The 21,686-nt window shown below is 33.0% G+C and overlaps 1 protein-coding gene across 1 annotated transcript; it reads right to left on the reverse strand.

Annotated features, from left to right (window-relative positions):
* Window positions 1-528: 528 nt before the first annotated feature.
* On the reverse strand, window positions 529-9,281 carry LOC100244563 (WD-40 repeat-containing protein MSI4). Its single transcript, XM_003632802.4, has 15 exons — window positions 9,086-9,281; window positions 7,941-8,004; window positions 6,974-7,060; window positions 6,813-6,875; window positions 6,272-6,337; window positions 6,066-6,140; window positions 4,588-4,663; window positions 3,368-3,563; window positions 2,943-3,024; window positions 2,195-2,268; window positions 1,879-1,990; window positions 1,706-1,780; window positions 1,499-1,560; window positions 1,258-1,357; window positions 529-882 (listed from the first exon to the last, which is right to left on the reverse strand). Exons 1-15 carry the CDS (start codon window positions 9,217-9,219, stop codon window positions 787-789), a joined length of 1,362 nt encoding a protein of 453 aa, XP_003632850.1. The 5' UTR covers window positions 9,220-9,281; the 3' UTR covers window positions 529-786.
* Between the last annotated feature and the right edge of the window lie 12,405 nt (window positions 9,282-21,686).

Raw genomic sequence — 21,686 nt, forward strand, 5'->3', positions numbered from 1 at the left:
AATTGTTAATTATTAGACATATTAAAAAATTGTTCAAACAGCCTCAAAAACTTCTAAAAGAATCATATTAAATTACATTAAATCCTTGAAAATCTAAATGAACATAGGGTTTTGTGAGGCTACACAACCATCAATAATAGCTAGTTGGCAATTTAAAATAATTTCAAACACTTCATACTTTTGACTTTTGAGAGATGAGAGGGCATCATCATAAATCAATTAAAGAAATTGAAAAAAGAAAGAATTAATTGAAAAATCAAAATAGTGAAAAGGACATTTTGAATATTAGTGTATAAATTTTATATGTGGTAACTTATTCAAAAACTATTTTTTTCAAAGAAAAATATTATTTTTAGAAATAAAATTATATTTAAAATTTTAAATATGAAAAATAAGTTTCTTATGCCATGTTTGGATACATTTACTATTTTATTTTTAAAAATAAAAATTCCTATAGCTCACATACAAGTTCAAGAAGAGTATTCACATCAATACCCACCAAAAATAAAAATAAAAAATAAAAAAAAATTAAAAAAAAAAATTCCATTGGTACCAAAGACACAACTAAGAACACATTTCTGTTGCAATACTTTCATAGTACAAATTGTTGAAAAGCATAATAGCATATAGTTGCTTAAATTCAAATATTGAGGACATGAAATTACATCAAAATGCAACATCTGCAAAGAGAGCAAGGCACCATTTTCCAATTTTCTCTATACATTAACCCAAGGAGTTACTGCTTTTTCTGAAACCAAATGGAAGCCATAGCCATGGAGGGAGTGTTCAGGGGGAGCATGTGGCCAAATGAGCTTTGAAGTTATCGAGCTCAGCCAGCACCTCATCTTCGTTCCTGTAAATCAGATCGATCATCCGCCATATCTGCACCAAACCAATCATTAAGTTAAAGAATTGGGCAGCCAAACATAGATTGTAACGGTATGAGATGATGTTAAGTTAGAATGCTATTTATTAGGATGGCGAGGGAAAAAAATATACAGAACAAGGAGACAAGGAACCGATGTGAAAGAGAGTTATGCCCTATTTTCTGCCCTAAATCCAAACTAGAATGATGGATCGACTGACCCTTTTCCTGTGCTGAATGAATTTTGTTGGGTCAAACTACAAACCCACATAGTTTCACTAGTTTAATGGTAAGATATGTTTTCCCAGATATCGGTATTCATGGATGAGAAATATAGCGCAGGTCAAGGCATAGTTTCATATGTATGTCAACTTAAGAGAGGATCTTATTACCTGGAGTGTACCGCCTCCACCAGTACTTTCACCATCATCAGATACGCTAACGATTGTCCATGGATCCGATGCATTCCAATGGAAGTCCACGACCTTATCCCTACATAAAAAATGAATCAGTTATGCCAAACTTTCTCTGAATGAGAAAATTTTTCTCACACCAGGAAAGTGAAGGAGATATGACGCCATCGCATATGACAAAGCACAAGTATACAAAATACAATAAGTGGAATTCATATACCTATGGCCAGCATGTCTGAAGAATAAACCTGGAGGAGCGTTGGGAGCTTGCTTCTTATCAATCTGGAACAGATACATATGGTTACTAATACATGTGGGAATTGGATATTAAATACCTCAAACAGGTGTAACAATGTCAAGGACATGCACAAACACAGATTTCCATTTTATAAAGGAGAAGCAATAAAAATACGTCATGGCATCACACCTTTTCATGATTCCAGAGGTTTAAGATACCATCTTCTGCAGAACTCCCAAAGATCGAAGCCTTGTCCGGAGACCACTGAAAGTGAGTGACCCATTAGAATACATTAATTTAATATGAAGCCTAACAAGTCCTGACAATCAAGAAAGAAGACAATAAATTTATTTTATTAATACCTGTACACAAAGGACAGCAGCAGTATGGCCCTCAAATGTATGGATTGGTGATCCAATTCCACCAGATGTAAGCTTTCGGCGATCAAACATGCGAACAGTATTGTCAGCCGATCTGAAGAAGCAGCATAGTGGATTAAAATAACAATAAATTGCATGCACTCCTTCCAATAGAAATTTAAATTCAGAAGTTTAAGTAGGAGCAGAAACAGAAAACATCCACCAGGCAATACCACGTGGCAAAATCTAAGTGTTCACAGTATTTGCCTAGTTGGGCTAATAAATCAGGGATGGAAAAAGGCATGGGAGATATACATACCCAGTTAGAATAAGATTTATGTCATGAGGATTCCAATCAACACAGTGAAGATCAGCATTATGAGCTTTCTCGACCTAACAGATAACAACAACAAAAAACCAACAGTGCCAGGGAAAATACATTACTAAAATCAACAGACCAATCTTCAGTGAATGCAATTAATAGTGCCACAAAGTAATAGCCATGAAGAAACATTCTAATATTGTAATTGCAATTTGTTGCACAGGTTGTTGGGTTAAAACTAACCAATTGCAGAATAGATGAGAATACCGGGCTTCCTACCAAGTGAAAATACCACTTTGACAATTAGGTCTCAGCCCTACACTTACAGATGAGTATGACACTTTAGAACAGTGTGAGATGTCTTGGGACAGTTCCTTGGTTGTGCTTGAGGTAAATCATTCCACTGCCTTATTTAAATCTAATTGTGGATATTGAAATTTAATACAGGTTAAGTGATGGAATGTTCTCCAAAAAGAATGTCCAGCACATTCTAAGCAAGGAGTAAATTTAAGTAAAATTCAGATAGTGTTGAGCTGACAGTTAAGCAGTCAGTACAGTGAATGGCGTCATGTACCATGGCCAAAAAGGATATTTCATTTGTTATTACAACATCATCATCAAGTGTCATGTCAACAGGTGTTTATCATGCCATTCATCAAGAGGGACCAAGTGTCCTACACAACATAATTATCAAAATAGACCAAAAGATAGAATCGTTTTCACAGATATAAGGTTGGAGCCTAACCTTGATGGCTGGAGTGGTGCCAGATCTTGCATCCCATAAGATAAGGCAAGAATCATCACCTACGCTACAGAACTCCTGTGCGCTTTTAGCACCCAAAGAATGAAAATAAATGAAAGAGGATATCAGAAAATAGGGAAATAGCACAAAATTATTTGCAACCAAACTAAGAAAAAAAAATGATTCAGGAAATGGGAAAGAGCTTCTGTTTTCTTCATCTTTTTGAAATAACTTCATATGGGCAATTTCTATGTACAAGTCATCTGACTTAATGCCGAACAATAAATAAATCAAACAACATGCCTGATTTCTAAGTGAAGTGCGTGTGACTTAACCAAGGGTACTTTTCTATGCCAAATGGAATGTCATGAATATACAATCACTATTCTACACCTAATGAATATATCTGCCATGATTATGCTCAATACCTTAATGGGCAGAATTGCACATCTTCAACAGTATCATCATGCCCTTGGTAGATACCACGTGCTCCTATAGAAGGGCTTTCTACAGGTTTATCATTACCACCACCAGCCTTAGAGGTACTCTTTGCTGACCCTGGATCTGCTGCCAAAGTCGAGATGTGATCCTGAATACTCCACAACACCACAGACTTATCCTTGCCTGTCATGAGAATTTAAAAGATTAGACGCTATTAAAAGAAAAATCAATACATCTCCACAAAAGCATGAAAAGAATAGAGATTTTTGGCTGGCAGAAAAAGCAGCAAGATTATTGAAACTCCAAGCCTTCTTTTGTTTTTTTATTATTTAATTTTTTTAAAGAATACATCATTAAGCTGAATTACAGAATTATACAATGCACCACAACCACCCTCTATAAGAAATAAACAATTAAAACAAACAAAGAACCAACATTTCATGTTGATTAAAAGAAAGGCATCTATATCTCAACAAAAAACTATACAAGATTTAAGCATTAGAGAGAACACTACAATAAATATTTCTCATATTATCAGGATCAGTGACTGAAAATTTGCAATTCACTTTCTCCACATGCTATCAAAAAAACATTTTTCTTGTGTCATATCTCCCATCATCCCGCATTGGCATACATATCCTTAATATTATATACAAGTCAACTAAAATGAAACTCATTACAATCTCCTTTTCTTATTTGGCATATTTCAGAGAACATTCTCAGGACTAATCTTCACAAAAATTTGTGTAAGGTTTCAGGCAACAAGGGAGCACCAATTAGAGACGAGATGAAAGACAACTGGTTAACATGATTTATTAATGAGAAACAAATGTAACTACCCAAAAAAGGAGGTATAATGGCTCTCATTGAACGTGCTACAACAAGGAGAAGACCAAAAAGGACATGGTCAAATAAGTACATGATTCCTGTTATGCTACATGGTTCACATATCATCTGATTCCCATTATGCTACAATAAACACCACCAATACATTTTTTTTTTTTGCCCCCAAAAGTTCTGCTACATGTGGAATGGCTCAACATAATGACAATTATTTCACATGACATAAGACAATATCACCATGTAGCTCAACTAAACATATTATTCATTAGATCTAAAAAATTAGAGTGCAGCAAATTTAACAACCATATCACATAAAGATCAGGAGTCACTAAAACTCTCACAATAATAAATAGAAGCTTCCAACCTCCAGAGAGCACCAATGGTTCAGTTGGACACATGGCAAGAGCAAATTCTGCATTATCTTTATGCCCAGTTAATATCTGCAGGATAAAGTGTTGTTTTACGTATATGGCATCTATGCATTAAAAAGCAGAAAAGATAATTGAACTCTGGAAAGGAAAATGTCATTTATATAGGAATCTCCTTAAAAAAATTTCAAATTTTGAAGAGAATATAACAGCTAATGACATTAGTGCAACATAAAGTCCCCAATGCACTAATAAAGTATTATTTCAAACTACCTATTAATTAAATATTGTACTACAAAAAGAAAGGTTAATTTCAAGCTACCTCAATTCTTTATATTCATGCAAGTTTTGTCATCTCATCCACAGAGCATATGTAGCTAAATGTGGATTGGACTTAAGACTTTACCTTTAACCAAGCTTTGAACCCACAAAAACCTCACGAACTTTAAGTTGGTCAACAACCCACTCCATCTAACCCTGTTTATACAATGGTGCAGTTTCAGGCAAAGATTTGGTCATTGATAGCTTGGAAGGAGTAGTCCGACAACATAGTGGAACTGTTCTTGAGGAAGATTTTTTTTTTTCGACAGGTTATATATATATATATATATATATATATATATATGTCCCCATTGGGACTAGAACCTGTAACCTCCCCTAAACCAACCCCAACCCTTTACCGCTTGAGCTCCATGCCTCAAGAGCTTGTTCTTGAAGAAGATGAGATGACTAGTGGAATTGATGGTGGAGAGATGTTTGGATTTGAAGCCGTGGACACTACTAATTTCTGAGTTGATGTGCTTGCTCCATCCAATCATGGGATCAAAAGGAAATGTTTTCTATTACCTGTATCATGATATTCATGATTGGACTTGAAAAGGCAATGGGTTACAGTGGGGTTGCTGATGACAAGCAAGAAGTGCTCACCTTGTTAGTGGACATTTTCAAGAGAGAAGGTTTGCAATTTCATATAACAGAAGGCAGCCCCTGAAGTCTTGTTTTGACCAAGTGGTGGCATCCCTAATTTCAGGATGAAGAGGAGACATGCCATTGACTAAGGAAATTTTGTAATTAATTGAATAAATAAGGCAAAGCTGTAAATTTACTCTCCATCCAGAGAAGGCAAGAAGAGAGAGGCGGAACAATAAGTAAGATCCTACCCTGACCCAAATCAGACCAAGAATTTAAACCTTGTCCCAAAACAAGGTAATATCCTCTAATAGGGGTTGGCTGGACCAAGTTACCAGGAACAAAACCTTCCCCTCTGTAGTCTCTAAATAAGCAGAACCTGTTATACGGGGTTCAAAGGTGCCACTAAATCTTTCTCCCGATTTGTTGGGTGGGCTCCATGCATCATGTAAATTCACAGCTAGTGAAAATGTAAACCAAAACTGAAGCCATAACATATTTAGAAATACATATGACAACAACAGTACCAGTGTTAATATTTTCATAGTTAAAGCAAATGACTCACCAAATCTGGACGAGATTCTGGAGTTCCCAATACAGCATGACGATTAGGTTGAGTTTCAACATCCCAAATGAGGACCTATTCAACAAAAGTAAACAACATTGAGATCAATATTTCAATAAACTTCATATAAAAAAATAAACATAAGCTAAGAAATCTTACATATTCAAACTGACTTTTTAAAAAAAAATACAAAAATGAGTTCTTACATCAGGACTGTCAGTGTGTGTGGCCACTATCTTACTATTCTGTGGCAGTTCCCTGATTCGGTTCACCTGCACAGTCAAGATTATGCTTGATTAAAGATGTGCATTTAGAATTCTGTTCAGAGCAAGTATGTTCATTCTATTAATGAAAAAAATCATATTTTGAAATGAAATCACAGGAGAAGATTGGTAAGCCTTATCCATTTCATATTGACTGTGAAAAAGACCTTGATTTGAAATCTCCATTCCCACATCAATTGCACATATTTAATTTCCAAGTTTTGAATGTTCAGCTATAAGAATGTCTCCTTTGACATTTCTAAAATATTGCATAGTTAGTTTTAATTCCCATTAGGCAACTTTTGTGAAGATTATTTGCATTTGATAGAGTCAAAAATCAATCAATATCAACTTTTATGAAGATTATTTGCGTTTGATAGGGTCAAAAATCAACCAATATATAAATATAAAACCCTACTTCTTTGATCAGTAGATTGACAATTCATGAAACAGGAGGAACAGAACAAGTGCTCAAAATAGATACCTCTCCTGGATGTATAATTGTTTTGAACTTCTTTACAAAGGGTGACCGCGCTTCCTCGTTGAACTGAAAATTTGAGCAAGAACTAAGAAATAGGATAATAACTAAAAGAAAATTGAACATGGAATGAGGAGGCAAACAATGACATGTCATGGAGACATTACCTGAGCAATATGCTCTGCGGCAGCTACCCTAGGTTTAACAACTTCACAGTTTGCTATAACTAAGGTATTCGGAACACTGCCATCAGTCTGGGAGAAAACAAAGTTAAGCAGAAAACATGATCATCAACGAAGACGATGACAGAACAAGAATAAGTATGCCAGATAGCATATACCAAGATCATCACAACATCATACCAACACCGTTATTACTTATCAAAAAAAAAAATACCAACACTGTTATGAGCAAACAAGTAGAACACCTTATCCACACCGAACAAATATCATGAATTACCATATCCAACAAGTTCAACACCATTTAATCATGTGACTCCACTAGCTTAATTTTTCCGAGCTGTGCAAATTATTCATTTATGATTGCCAAAAAAGAAAAATCTTTAGGGACCATCTAGGAAGCTATAAAACAAACTAACTTAGTCAAAATATGACCCTTTGTCATTTTTCCACTACATAAACAAAAAACTTGGTGTCCAAAGCACGGCATGCTTCCATAAATGGCACCTAAAGCAGCAAGCACCTAAGCCAATTCAAATTTAGTTTGATTTTCTTCTAAAAAAGGCAAACTGGCCATCCTTTGGGTATGGCTACAAACACAAACATACAAACAGTTCCTCACAATCAAACTAACATCTCTCAGAAACAATCTTGGAAATTCAAAATCCATTATTACTATAAATGGGTCATCATTACACTTCCAGCAACTGAGCTTTGGATTTGAGTGTATAGAAACAACTCAACTTTTCGCATCCTAACTCAATTAGAAGAACTTTTAACTCACTGTGTTGATAGCTTAGCATTCACAAACAAATAGAACAAAGCTTCCTAAATGATAAAATCGCATAATTGGAGCATTTTGTTCAAATGTTTGCTCCAACTCAATAAGATGTCCCTGACTTTTGATTACTAAACAACATAAGACATGCAAACATGTTTGAGTTGATTATCTTGCCTGCTCTGAAAGGTAAAGCCGTTGCCGATTCTTATAGGTAGCTTGCTCCAATTGCGGACCCCATCTATCAGTACACATAATACACGACTGATTAACAGCGTTAAACATTTAAAATCACAAGTACAAAGGAAGCAAAATGCACATCACATCTTCCACCTATTTAAAACATGGAAAACAGAACTGTGATTTCAACAAAACAACACAAGACATAAGATCAAATATTTTATTTCCTTCTTTTTCCCTCAATTATCTCAGCAATGGAATCTTCGACTCTCTCATTTCCCTCACAGGAAAATTGCAGAAAATTAAGAAATAAAGGGGAGGAAAAACCCATTCAACCAACCCTAACACAACCATTAGGTTGAGGTAAGTCTGCATTTTGAGAAAAACATCTTGAGTTCTAGGAACGAGCATTTCTACTTTCTTCTCTCTTCCTTAGTTCTCTCAGCAACACATCAACTCTCTCATTTCCCACTGGTTGGCTGATAAAGAAAAATGTAAATCCACTCAACAAAGCCCAAGACAACAATTTGGCTAACTTGAGCCGAAGTCTCCAGCTTTTGAAGCCAATATAAAAAAAATTAATTTTCATCAGTTTAGCTCAACTTCCCAAATGACAAAACGCAACTCAAACCGTTTGGTAACCGAGAAAATAAAAGAAACCAAACTCCAAACACTGTAAAACAAAAACCTCCGCACAACCATTTTGGCCTATCCATTTTCCAGGGGGAAAATGTTTTTCTCTTCGAATTGCTTCCCCAAACAGTGAATGGACTGCTTCATAACATCACCAAAATGAGGACCATCTCCTTCAAGTTCTTACTCATTGAATCCGTTCGGCACAAAACAAGGTCAAACCTTTCCCACCCATTCCCCTCCTTTTCAACCCCAACCCTAGCACATTCTCCAAAACACATCTCAAACCAACTCAACACACAAAATCCCCTCGAAATCACTCAAAATCACAAACCCACCACCAACAACGCCCATCCCAGTACCAAACCCAAGTAGTCATTCCGCCTACCCACCATTTCTCCTCGTCAAAAAACCAAACTCCAACCAATCAAACATCAGAAACCCCAAAAAAACCCTGGAACTTCCACGAAACCCTACATACAAAAAGAGAAAATTAGAAGTATACGAACCGGCAGGAGAGGGAGGGCCAGACGAGGTTGTGGTTGGCCAGCCAGTCGTAGAGCACCGGAACGAGAGACTTCCACTGGGTATACCTCTCGTCCACCGAAATCGACGTCTCGCCGGCTGTGCTCGTCTCCTTCATCTCTCTCTCTCTCTCTCACTCTGTTGATTCTGCCTTACAGTCACCGCACTGCTTCAGTTTCCTCTAAGAGCACCCTCAGGGTTTTATGCTGCCACAAAGTCCTAATAGTTTACACGTGTCAATAGGGTGATGTGGACATAAACACGTGCCAACTATGGTGATGTGGGCATAAACACGTGCCAAATATGGTGATGTGGGCATATACAGGTGTCAAAAGTGACCACGTGGAAATTGATATTATTTCTTTGATAAATATTCCCATCTCATCTCCTACACATTCTAATCTTAACTCGAATTAATTAATGACTACCATAATTTGAATTAATTAATTAACCATTAAAAAAAAATCCGAAATTTGTAAATATAATCTCTCATTTTTAATTTAAAAAATAATTCATTTTGTATAAATATTCTTTAATATTTCGATTATTTATATATAAGCTTTAATAGAAAATATAATTTGTATAAAAAAAATAGAGATATTTATTAAAAATGGGTTTTTTAAAATATATTATTTTTATTAAAAAAATAAAGATATTTTTATTAAAAATGGCTATTTTTTTAAACTAAAAAAGGGTTTATTTGGGAATTGAAAACATTATTTTATATTTTTACTTGTTTTATTTTAACCATTTTTCATATTTATATAATCATTTTTTAAAATAATCCTAAAAAATATATATTAAAATGGGAAAATAGATACATCCTTCCACATGACAATACAAAGAGCTGATAAAGGAACCAGAAAATTGCTTCTGGGGAGTCCAAATTCCTTGGGGCAATCTTAATTCTTACAACTAGAAAATAGAAAAATAAAATAAAAATTAAAAATTGTAAATATATATATATATATATATACTCTGAAATGCACCAACAGCGGGGATGGTCGCCGATCACTCTTCTGCCCCCTTTTCGCCGGTCCTGGTTGTTCCGGCCGGTATAGATGGCTGCTTCCTGGGAGGATCGCTGATGTGGAAAAAAATGAAGGGTGGTAGTGTATGTTGGCAATTGGCTTGTGATATCATGTCTCATACCACCACCATTCCTGTTTCATCAAATTTTATTTTAAAACATTAATATTAATTTTATATAATATGATAATAAAAATACATAATGAATTTAAATATAATTTGATGCAAAAGTATTAATAATCATTTCATTTCAATTCATGCTCGATGAAAAAAAATTCAAAAGTATAAACTTATAGAATAGTAATCAAGAGGTCAAACCTGTGTTTTATCGATGATAAATTACTGATCCAATTTATAGAAGACAACAATTTATTAAAAGATCATCATCTACATCTTCGACTTCGTTTTCTACCATGCTCATAATTGAGAATCTTGCTTTGAAACTTGTATTAAGCTACATCGGATGTCATTTCCTATTTATAAATTAGAATTTAGGGTTATGTTGCAAATGTTATAGAGTTGCATTAGGCGGCCCTATAGGATTACCATGTATTTATATGTGTAACTTTTAGGGTTTCTACAACATAACATATTAAATGATAAGGTAACATCATGACATGTGTTATGGAATGCAATACATTAAATTTAAAAATATAATGACACGTATACGCAAATATATCGATTCCTACATGACATTTGAATATTATAAAAAAAATACTTAAGGTTATTTTGTTACCATGGACATACATCTATATTAAGAATATGTTTAGAATGCGAGAATAAAAAATTAAAATGAAAAAATCATTCTATTTTAAATTTATTATCATATATAGATTTTAAAAAAGGAAATAGGAATAAAAAGTTTTACTTAGATTTTGATCGTTATTTTTTTACAGTACTCTAATTCACCTACTAGAATTAGGTTTAAAGTAAGTGCCTCAAATATTTGATAGGTTTTCAAACTAATGATGGTAAGATATATTTAGTCCAAACCTCAACCAATGTGAATGAAATTAACTTCATCTTTATAATAAATTTTCTCTTCAAAATTTTGTAACGTATCTTTTTAGAGCTTGGTTTTTTCGTTGATGTTGCAAAAAAGGAAAACCATAAGATTTATCTTCCACTTTTTCTTTAATACTTGAAAGAATCTAATTCCTATATGGAGTAAGTTATTGGTTTGTTTGAAGATGTTGTATGTCATTTCTATGTTTGTTTATTATTAATACTCTAAAATTCAAAGTTGAGAACATTTAGTTTATTTTGCTTGCTTGATTGATTAGCATGGTGTATTATGATTTTTACCTTTTTTGAAGGGTTTCCAACACAAACCAATCAAATTTGTCATATAGGGAGACTAGAAAAATGACATATGTAATAACTTCATTTGATGAAGCACCCATAGTTACACATTATGCATTAACTAAATAGGTTGGATCTTTTCAAAAGAGGCTAGAAGTCATTGGCTAAAAAAATGTTCAATTAGTAGGTTTAAGCATCTTCGACTTAGCTTTTGAACATCTAACCATCTTAGATTTGGCATCTTCTATCTCGATCAAGACCCTATCTTTTGCCTTATGTAGCAAATCAGTGATTCGTCATGCTTGCTACAATTCATGTTGCATAAAGTGAGTTGTGTCTGATGTTTGAAAAACACTAGAGTATACAAGATCAAGATGGTAATTTGGATTTAAAATTAATAATAGAAAAACCCGAGATGAGACAATAAAGTTGTTTTATCTTGTTCCTTGACAAAGTTGTTGGATTGAACTTTGACCATCTCATTTGAAAACCAATTAGTATCTAATGAGGTCAAACCAAATATTTTATGGATTTCGGCATCACACCTTGTGAACCTATTGTTGCACCCCAAGTTAAGAACAATATTGTTGCACCCTAATAAAAATTATTATTGTGAAATATTACCAACAAATAGTGTCAAACTACCAATTTCCTAAAAACTTAAGCTTGCAAGATTTTTGTTCAATATACATATCATGCTCTTTAAGACTTTGCCCCATGTGCAACCCATACCCACATTTGAAGTATACAATGAAACAAATGGGAGAAATGTAAATTATGGAGAGATGATTCAAATACAAGACCTCCCACCAAACCAAGCTTCAATATAATGTTGAACTACCAATTTTTTTAAAAGTTTAAATTTACAAGATTTGAGTTCAATATGCATATCATGCTCATTGACAAATAGTTTCATGAGTTCTATCATACGATATGTTTGCTAATTATCAATAACGAATAAATTAGATGATCATAAAATGCGTCTATAGATTAAGAAAAATAGAATTTTCAAAGTAAAATTGAGAGATTCTTATTACATGGGGTGTACCACCACCACCACCACTATTTTCACCATCATCAAATACACTTACAATTGTCCATGGATCAAATGCAATCCAATGGAAGTCCACCACCTTATTCCTACATCCGTAAACCAATATTAGTTACTTCATAGGAAACTAAAATGAATTAGAAAGTTGTGAATGTCCTGTTAGATCAAGTCCATAATGTTTTTTGAGTTCTTTGGATGAAACCCAAGTTTTTTAAAAATCCATCAGTCCAACCTTTAAAATCCTTAAATTAATATAAATATTTACCTCCATATTTATTTTTATGATGATTTTATAATTATATAAATATGAAAATAATACAAGTTAAATTGAATAATTTTTAAAATTATAAAATAACAAAATATTAAGCTTTTGACATATTGGTAAAATTAAATATATATTTTCCTTTCATGCTAAACATATGTTCATACTAATTTTTAATAATTATTTTAATTTTATATAATATAAAAATTATATATTTATAGTGTTACTAGTTTGATGGGGGTTTAGCCTAGGACTGCAACTTGGGCGAGTTGGTCGAGTTGATGATTTGCTGAAGTCCAACCAAAATTAAGAAATAATCAACCCAAATTCAACCCATCTTGAACTTTGATATGAGGTACTCAACCCAAGCCCAATGCAACCTCATTTTTCTAAGCTTGGGTCAATTTCGGGTTGTTCAAGTTAGACTAAAATTGATTAAGTTAAACTCGGGTTGGTTGGGTTGCATAATTCAAAATATATCTATAATTTTTTTTAAAAAAATTTAATGGATTTATATGAAAATTTAAATAAAAAGTAGAACAAAATTTCAAGATAGTAAAAAAAAAACATAAATTTATATATTTTCTAAAAAAATAAAAAACATATAATATAATATAATATAATTTGATATTTTTTCTTAAAAATAGAAAAAGAAAATGAATATTATTATATATGATAAGATGTATTATAAATATTATAAAAACATTAAATCGGTTTGGGTTAGCTTCGGATTGTTCAATCCTTAGCCTAAACCCAACTCAAATTGAGTTTAGATTGAAAAAACATAGCTCAAACTCAATCCGAGTATTAAAAATGATTGTCCAAACCCACCCAAATGTAGGATTGGATCGGGTTAGCTTGCCCAAATTGCACACCTAGTTTAATTAGCAGTTCAACTAGACAAAAAATGGATAATTTTTTCGATTCAATCATTGTTTCGACTATGAAAACATTGGATGAAATTGGAGAAAAGATAAATTTAGATTTTCTTGATTTGGAACATTAAGATTAATTATTAGATTATTGGCTACTTTCTTCTATGTTTACAAGTGTTTCGTATGGTTAGTTGTGAAACTTTTCAATAGATTTGGACAAAATTACACTATTTTACTACTCAAAGAAAAGCCAAGATCAATAGGAGGATTGGGTTCAAACCTAGTAACTCGGTGGAAATTTTGAGTGAGAATAAAAAAGAGCCCAAGAAAAAAAATTGTAAATAAAAGTGAAAGAAAAAAGAATTTAAAATCAATAAATTATTTTTACATGATTTTTTAAACTCGTTTTTTTTATCTCCTTACTAAAGATTTAAAAATGTGAAAAATGCAGAAGTTTTTAGTTGATTTTAATTAGTACTTGTTTCATATTTCCTTAGTTTTTTTTTCATTTCCTTAATATGCTCTTGTAACCAAATATCGTATAAGCCATTAATTTTATATTCATATAGAAAAATGAATATTAAAAAATTACACCGTGGTAAGTAAATTAATTTCAATTATGTCATTTTCAAATGTCAATAAACTGATTGCTCAAAATATAATCCATCATATGATAGTTTTTTTAATAAGAATTTTTATATCTTTTTTATATTTATTAAATATAATAGAAATATAAACTTGTAAATAAAATTATAAACTTTTTAAACAAAAAATAATTGTACATATATTAATATTTTTTATATCATTAAATATATCCAAATTAAATAAATTATCATTTTAATATTAAATGTATTTTTGTATATTATTTCCAAATGCCACAAATTCCATTATATACATATTTAAAAATATATATTATTACTTATTTTATTTTTATTTATTTATTTTTAGTTTTTCCCCATATTTTTTGAATCGTAATCAATTTCCATCTAATTGATTTTGATTTTTATTTTTTTGAATCTTGGTTCAGTATTTCCCAATATTTCCGTAAAATATTTTCATATTTTTTTTATATTTTGATGCTTGCCTACTATCACACTACAACACGACTCACCCAAAAAGGTGATATTCAAAGCAATAACTAATTACTCAATGGTAAGGATGTTTGGTTGTGCTTGCTTTTCCAATATGAGATCATACAACAAAAACTAGTTGCAATTTAGGTCCATTCAACGTACAATGAATGTTCATCAAATCGCAATTTAAAGATGAATTTCATTTTTTCGTAAAAGTCTACAATCCACTTCTTCTTTTGTATGAGTAGGCCCTTGGTATAAAATCTTTTGCTAAATCATCTATTGTTTGTTTTCAAAATTTCGATGATACCCTTTTTGCTCAACTTTCTATTAGTGGTATAGAATCCATAATAGCTTCATATTTTTTAGTTCCAAATATTTTTAAGAGTATGTTTGTGGACCCCGCATTTCGGCTCATGTGTTTCCTACTCGATGACGAAACTCGCTTTTTATTTTGAAAAATGATTTTTATTTATTAAAAGAATGACTCAAAATCGCCACTTATTTTTGTTTTATTTTTAAAAGGGTAAACAAAATAAGAAAGAAAAACTCTAAGTGCGACTCCTGGTTTTGAAAAAGGTTGGTCTACAAAAAACAGGATCGGGTTCGGGGGTCAGGTTACTTATCGGGAAGGTACGGTAAAGACCATAACACCCCTTTAAGTCCCTAAAGACGGGTCTCTATTAATAAAATGAAGCAATCGTGACATCTAATAAAGAAATCAATGAATACCCGAATTGATTATGCACATATGGGAATTAGTACATGTATATAGAGTGACCAGAGTGAGAATAGGTGCGTATCTGGGCAACGAGCCGTTATGCGCTATCAAGAAGTGAGGTTAGTGCACAATTAAGGAATATTTTCGAGCATGCTATAGAGCAGAATAACATCAATCATGCATGGTAATTAAATCAACCAATCAATCAATCAATTCTACAGTCACTTATGTAGGGCCCCCACCAAAGCCCAATCTATCTTGCATTAAAGATGAGTGACAGTTCAGGAGGCTTGGTCGTCAATATTATCGGAGTTTGCCTTTTGATTGTGGGCGGAAATGGATCCGGCGAATCGCGAGTGTCTGACAAGCCAAGCTGTCCGGGGAATCTGAATTGTTGGTTGCGGATGCCCTCCGAGTAAGCGTTATCAGAGGATCTCAACATGTCTGACCGGGGAAGTTGAGTCGTCCTCCTCTCCCATCCGGCGGCAGGCGCCGGATGTGAAATATCCGGAGAAGGTGGAACATTGGCTGGATAGAATTACGACTGTGAGATATCCGGAGAAAGTGGGATGTCGGCCGGATAGAATTGCGACTGTGAGACATCTGGATAAAGTGGGATGTCGACCGGATAGAATTGCGGCTGTGAGACATTCGAATAAAGTGGGATGTCGACCGGATAGAATTGCGGCTGTGAGACATGTGGGATGTCATCCGGATAGAATTGTGGCTGTGAGACATCCGGATAAGGTAGAACGTTGGCCGGACAGAATTCCGGATGATTTCCGTCCAGGTGGAATTAGCTATGCCACGCGTCGCAAGGGGGGCCGTCTGCGTGGCCAAAAAGACTTCATCTTCAGCAACGAGGCTGACAGTAGAGCGCATGCAGGTGTGAATGGGTTAGTGGGCACGAAGCAACTGAGTTGCATGAAGGTTAGGATGGATGTGGTGGTGAGAATAGTGTGGAAATCTAGAGAGAGAAATGGGTATATGCATGGTGGTGTAAAGAGGAAGATATGGGCAAGCATATGTGAATGGTGATTTGCATGGGACTGGTGGCATGGTGGAGAGAGAAAATGATACTGGTATGAAGAGATATGGGGGTATGAGAGATGGACCATCGGCATGCTAGCGTCGCCAACTTCAAAATACCCCACAACACACTAGGAGATTGATTGGAGCCAAAATATGTGCTCTAATGACACATATTCGATATGATTTGTGCACCAAAGAACATTTAAATCACCCAACTTGACCTAAATCAATGCTAAGGCCCTAGCCATGAGTTTAATCTATACTTTGGAGATTTATCTCAGGTTCAAGGAAAGAAAATTGTGCAAATTGAATGACTTTAGATTTTGAAAGATCAAGAAAGGGCTAAATGAGGAAATAAGTGAATCAAGATTCATTGAATGTAAGGAAAGGCAAAACAAGGATATCATGAGGTTGGAGGATGATAAATGACCATTATGGAGTAAGAAAGAAGGCAAGGAAGCATGGGAAATGAGACATGAAGCAAGATTTAGCTGCATGGAAATTTAGAACTCAAAAATTTGATGGTATTATATACTCTGACTTTTAGGACAAATTTGGAGTACTTTCTGGAGTCCGTTATATACATACTATATATCGTTTTGAAGCTCGGGAAGTCAGGAGTCCAACGCTTCAAACGGTTTGCAAATCGGAGCTAAAATGAAGAAGTTATGGCCATTTGAAGACAACTGCACCAAGCTGGAGGGTCATTTCGAAATGATTTCGAAATTCAACTTATGAATTCGAAATCCACTTCGAAATGACACCAATTTCGAATTCACCCACTGCCACTTTGATGTTCCGCCTCCTCTACCTCGGGAATTGCATCTAAAGCACTCCATCCGCCCTAGGTGGACCCCACACGACTAGAAATCACCATTTTATTATTTTTTAATCATTTTTAGGAAATTATTTTGTAATAAGTGGCCAATGAGAGTGTGCCACATGTTAGGTAATTGAGGATATTATATAAACTCTCGCAATTCTAGGTTTTAGGGATCTTGGATTTTTTTTTTGGAGTTTTTGACATTGAAGGAGGAAGAAGACGAGAACTTTGGTTTGTTTTTTTTTTCTTCTTTATTGAATATATTGTTTTTAGTTTCTTTTGATTCAAATTATGGATTTTACCCTACTATGGATTGTGAATGTGACATCACCCCCATGAGAGGCTAAGATCCAACTTGGGGCTTGAAGCATGAAAACCTAAGGTCTAGGAAACCTATAGGGACAATGGGTGAATTATTATAACAATGAGATTAATTATTGGTTAAGTGACAATTTATCAATTTTTTTATCCTATCCTTGTGAGTTCGTTTAGGGAATGATACGGTAGGTTATTACTTGATACTAGTGATTCTTGGTAATTCTTGATCATTAGTTATCCTCATCTTACCTACCGTTATTTGCCCCTAAACAAAGCTATAAGGAGTAGGAATAGTTAAAAAGTCAAATCTTAAATTGATAATCAATCTCATTCATTTGATGGTTTTAGGAATCTGTTTTAAAAAGGAAAAATTAGGTTTCGGATGCAATTTTGAGTTATAGAACTCAACTTGATCGCGAGTGGCCAAGGATCCCAAAACCCTAAGACATATTACTTAAAATACCCTTGTTTTCTATAATTTCTATACCCTAGGTTGGATTGTGGAAAACCCCAAACTTGAATCAATTGAATTTAAAATCAATATTCATTTTCTCTTATTAATTTAATTTCTTTTACTTAGTTTCACATTATTCACATATTGTTTTTCACTTAAGGATTCAAACAAAAACAATTCATTTATTCTAGTATTGACAATTTTCATAAGCCAATCCTTGAGAACGATACCCGAAATACTACAAAAGCCGTAGTGACTCTTTCTCTAGTTTTTCTTGACCAGAGTTACTACGTAAAAAAGCTAAGTATTTTAGTACAATAGAGAAATTTCGGTCAGAGATGGAGTAGGACTCCACTGACCCTGTACCCACACAGAATTCTTCACCAGAAGCCAAATACCGCAACCATGCTCATCAACTCAAACCATAACTCACCATGTTCACGATTCATTCCCTTAAAAACAGAGAAAAATGTGAAAAAGAGCATTTACAAAACAGAGTTCAAAGACAAGAGAAGCAATGATTGGAGACCCGTTTCCTCGTTTCGTCCATGGGCTTGCAAGGGGGTGGAGAGATCCAGGGGTTTACACAAAAACAGGGGAGCAAGCATTGAGATATCTCACGCTGGAGCTAAAACAGAACCAAGGTCTTTTCAAGAAGAAAAAATATGATATAGCAATGACAACAAAACCGTAATCATCCTAAAGATCAGTAAAAGCTAATCTTATGGCCTGAGATTCATGCATAAAACAAACAAAGATATCCCATTACAAGATAGTGAAAATAATGAGCAAAATCCAAACCTGAAAAGCTTATTTACAAGCAAACCGAAAAGAAAATGCTCCCAGGAAGTCCTTCGTCTCCTTGTAGCAGGTGTCTTCCCTTTCCAGTCTGAGGATTCTCTCCCAAAAAAAAAAAAAAACCCTCCATAGCTTCACTTTTTTTTTCCCCGTCATCCTCTCTGCCTCCTCCTGTCTTTTTCCTCACCTCGGAAAACCCGCACCTCTTGTGCTGTTCACCACCTCAGCCTCCCTGGCGTCCCAACTACCGCCATGGCTCTAGTCACGTCCTCTGCCACGCGTCTTCAGCAGCTCGCTATTTTGAAGCCGGTCCCCTCCCACTCCCAATGTCCTCCTCCAGGTGATCCTTAAAGTGGCGGGAAAAGACCCCAAAATAAATGAAATGAGAATATATATATGAAAACCAAGCCCAAAAGAGGGGTCTACAATGTTTGATAGTGTTTCCTTTGCAAATGTTTTTAAAATAATCACATATCACGTATTTCTGCAAAAAAACATTATAAATGATTTTTTAATAGTACAAATGATTTTTTAGATGTTTAAAAACATTTCCTAAATTTTGTCAAACATTTATTTTTTTTTTTTAATTTTTAAATTAAAAGTATTTTATAAAATCACTGTCAAATAAACTCTAATTTTACCCATACACAAGATTCATTTTCTCTTAGGCTAATTCTCATATGTGAATCTAATAATGTTTAATATGCTAAATTGATTGACCATGTTGCTACTACTCCTCATTCTCTGGCTTTCCCGCTACACTCTGCATTCAGTGGGTGGGATTGTCCCTGGCTTTTTCAGCAGAACTCTCAAACCTCGCCACATAAGCAAGTTTATGGCACGTAGGAAGAGTGCTTGCTTTTGAGATTTTGATGATGTAATAATTTTGCAAAAATGGAAGTTTGTTAAAATAAGAATTAAGCTAGTTGGAGGATAAGATAATCCTATATTAATGTAAGTGCTTATTCGATAAGTATTTTCAAAATCAGTTCTAAAAAAATTATATTTTAAAATTCATTTTTTTATTTTTATATTTGTACAATAATTTGAAATATTTTTAATGTTTAGAAATATATTTTAAAAATAATTTTTATATTTAGTGTTTTATTTTTAATTATTCTACATGTTTATATAATTATTTTTTATAAAACCTTTAAAAATTAACTAAAAAAATATTATCTGAAAACACTTTTTGTTTTCAGTTTTTAAGAATATAAAACAAAAAATAGTTTTTTTTTGTTGTCCAACGTGTTTTTCTATTTTTTATTCTAAAAAACTTAAAATTGTTCTTGAAAGTAGTTGTACCCTAAGGGTCTATTTGGAAATTGTTTTTTAGAACAGTTTTCTATTCTCAAAAAATAAAAAGTATAAAAAATATGTTTGACAACCAAAAACTTGTTTTAATTTTTGTTCTTAAGAATAGAAAACAAAATATTTTCACAAAACATCTTTCAGTTGTTTTATATTGTTTTCACTTATTTTATGAATAATATTTTAAGAAATAATTATACAAATATGAAGAATGATTAAAAATAAAAGATTAGATATAAAATTTATTTTTAAAACTATTAAAAACATGTTTAAAATATTTTAGGTTTTCAAACAAACTTTTGTTTTATAAAAATAGAGAATAATTTTCAAAAACTTCAAAATTGTTTTTGAAATCAATTACCAAACAGGCCCTAACTTTTTCCATGTTTTTACTTGAAAAGTAACTCATTTTTAACATATATGTTTTTTTTTTATCACTTCAAGTATTTATATGTAAGTTTTTTTAAAAAAAATATATTATACTTATCATAAAATAATAAGGGTATTTTTGTCCAAACAATGCCAAAAATGATTGAGAGTTAAATTTCTTGAAGTTTTCAACACGCTTTTAATCAAATAATCCTAAAAATAAATATATAGCCATTTAAAAGGAAATATTAAAGAAATAATTTTTTTTAAAAAAAATGGTATTAAAGCCAAACTAGTCCGAAGTGTCAAGTTTGAAGGAATTCTTTAGTCTTGACCTCATAATGAGTCTGCTTAATATCATATTTTATAAGATAATCAAAATATTAATAATTTATTTTTTATAGGTAAGAATCAAAGATAGTCATATAAGTATAAAGTACTAAGGAAAGAAACAAGATATTAAAAAAAAATGGTTTTTTGGTATCATAACCAATCTTAATGGCAATCAATTGCACTGCATGTATAATTGAGTGGCAGATAGCATGGATTTCTAAGTTGAATTTTTGCAGGTGGATATAGTTATGATGATGATGATGATGATGTGGACCATATCCACACTCATCATCATCATCATCAATGCCTCTCTCCATGGGCCATGTGAATGAATTCATTCTCTTCAATTCTCCCTTTCAAGATTGGTTTCTTTTTTTTCTTTTTTAATATATATATATATATATATTTTGGTACAACCAAAGATATTTAGGTTATGCCTCTAATTTGAAAAAGGCCATACAAAAGAATATGACGAATGAAGTTGCTTAGAAGATGCTCCTCAACCTCTCTTTTTCCACAAAGATAATCATATGGGATATATATATATATATTTTATTTTTTTCACTAAATTAAAAATAGTCAATTTTGAGAATATTTAATAGGAAAAAAGCCATTCATATAAGTTATCCTATGAAGCTGCATAGAAGATGCTACTTCTGCAACATGGGATAGGGATATCCTTTTGTTTTTACATGGTAAAGATGCTTTCACCCAATATAAAACCATAAACCATAAGATTTAGTCAATAGCCATTCCTTTAAGATGCTTTCCTTAAAAAACAATTTGGGAGCTAAACATAACCTAATACTATGTTTGGTTTTGAAAATGTGAGGG

Source organism: Vitis vinifera, chromosome 9 (genome assembly GCF_030704535.1).
Source record: "Vitis vinifera cultivar Pinot Noir 40024 chromosome 9, ASM3070453v1".
Taxonomy (NCBI): domain Eukaryota; kingdom Viridiplantae; phylum Streptophyta; class Magnoliopsida; order Vitales; family Vitaceae; genus Vitis; species Vitis vinifera.

Bases quoted from the DNA above. Each gene is read 5' to 3' on its own strand.
- LOC100244563 (XM_003632802.4), bottom strand. From the start codon at position 9,219: ATGAAGGAGACGAGCACAGCCGGCGAGACGTCGATTTCGGTGGACGAG. The intron at 4,664-6,065 runs GTGAGTCATTTG...TTTATCCTGCAG, and splicing joins CAGAATCTCGTCCAGATTTG to ATATTAACTGGGCATAAAGA. The intron at 2,269-2,942 runs GTTAGGCTCCAA...GTTATCTGTTAG, and splicing joins GCACCACTCCAGCCATCAAG to GTCGAGAAAGCTCATAATGC.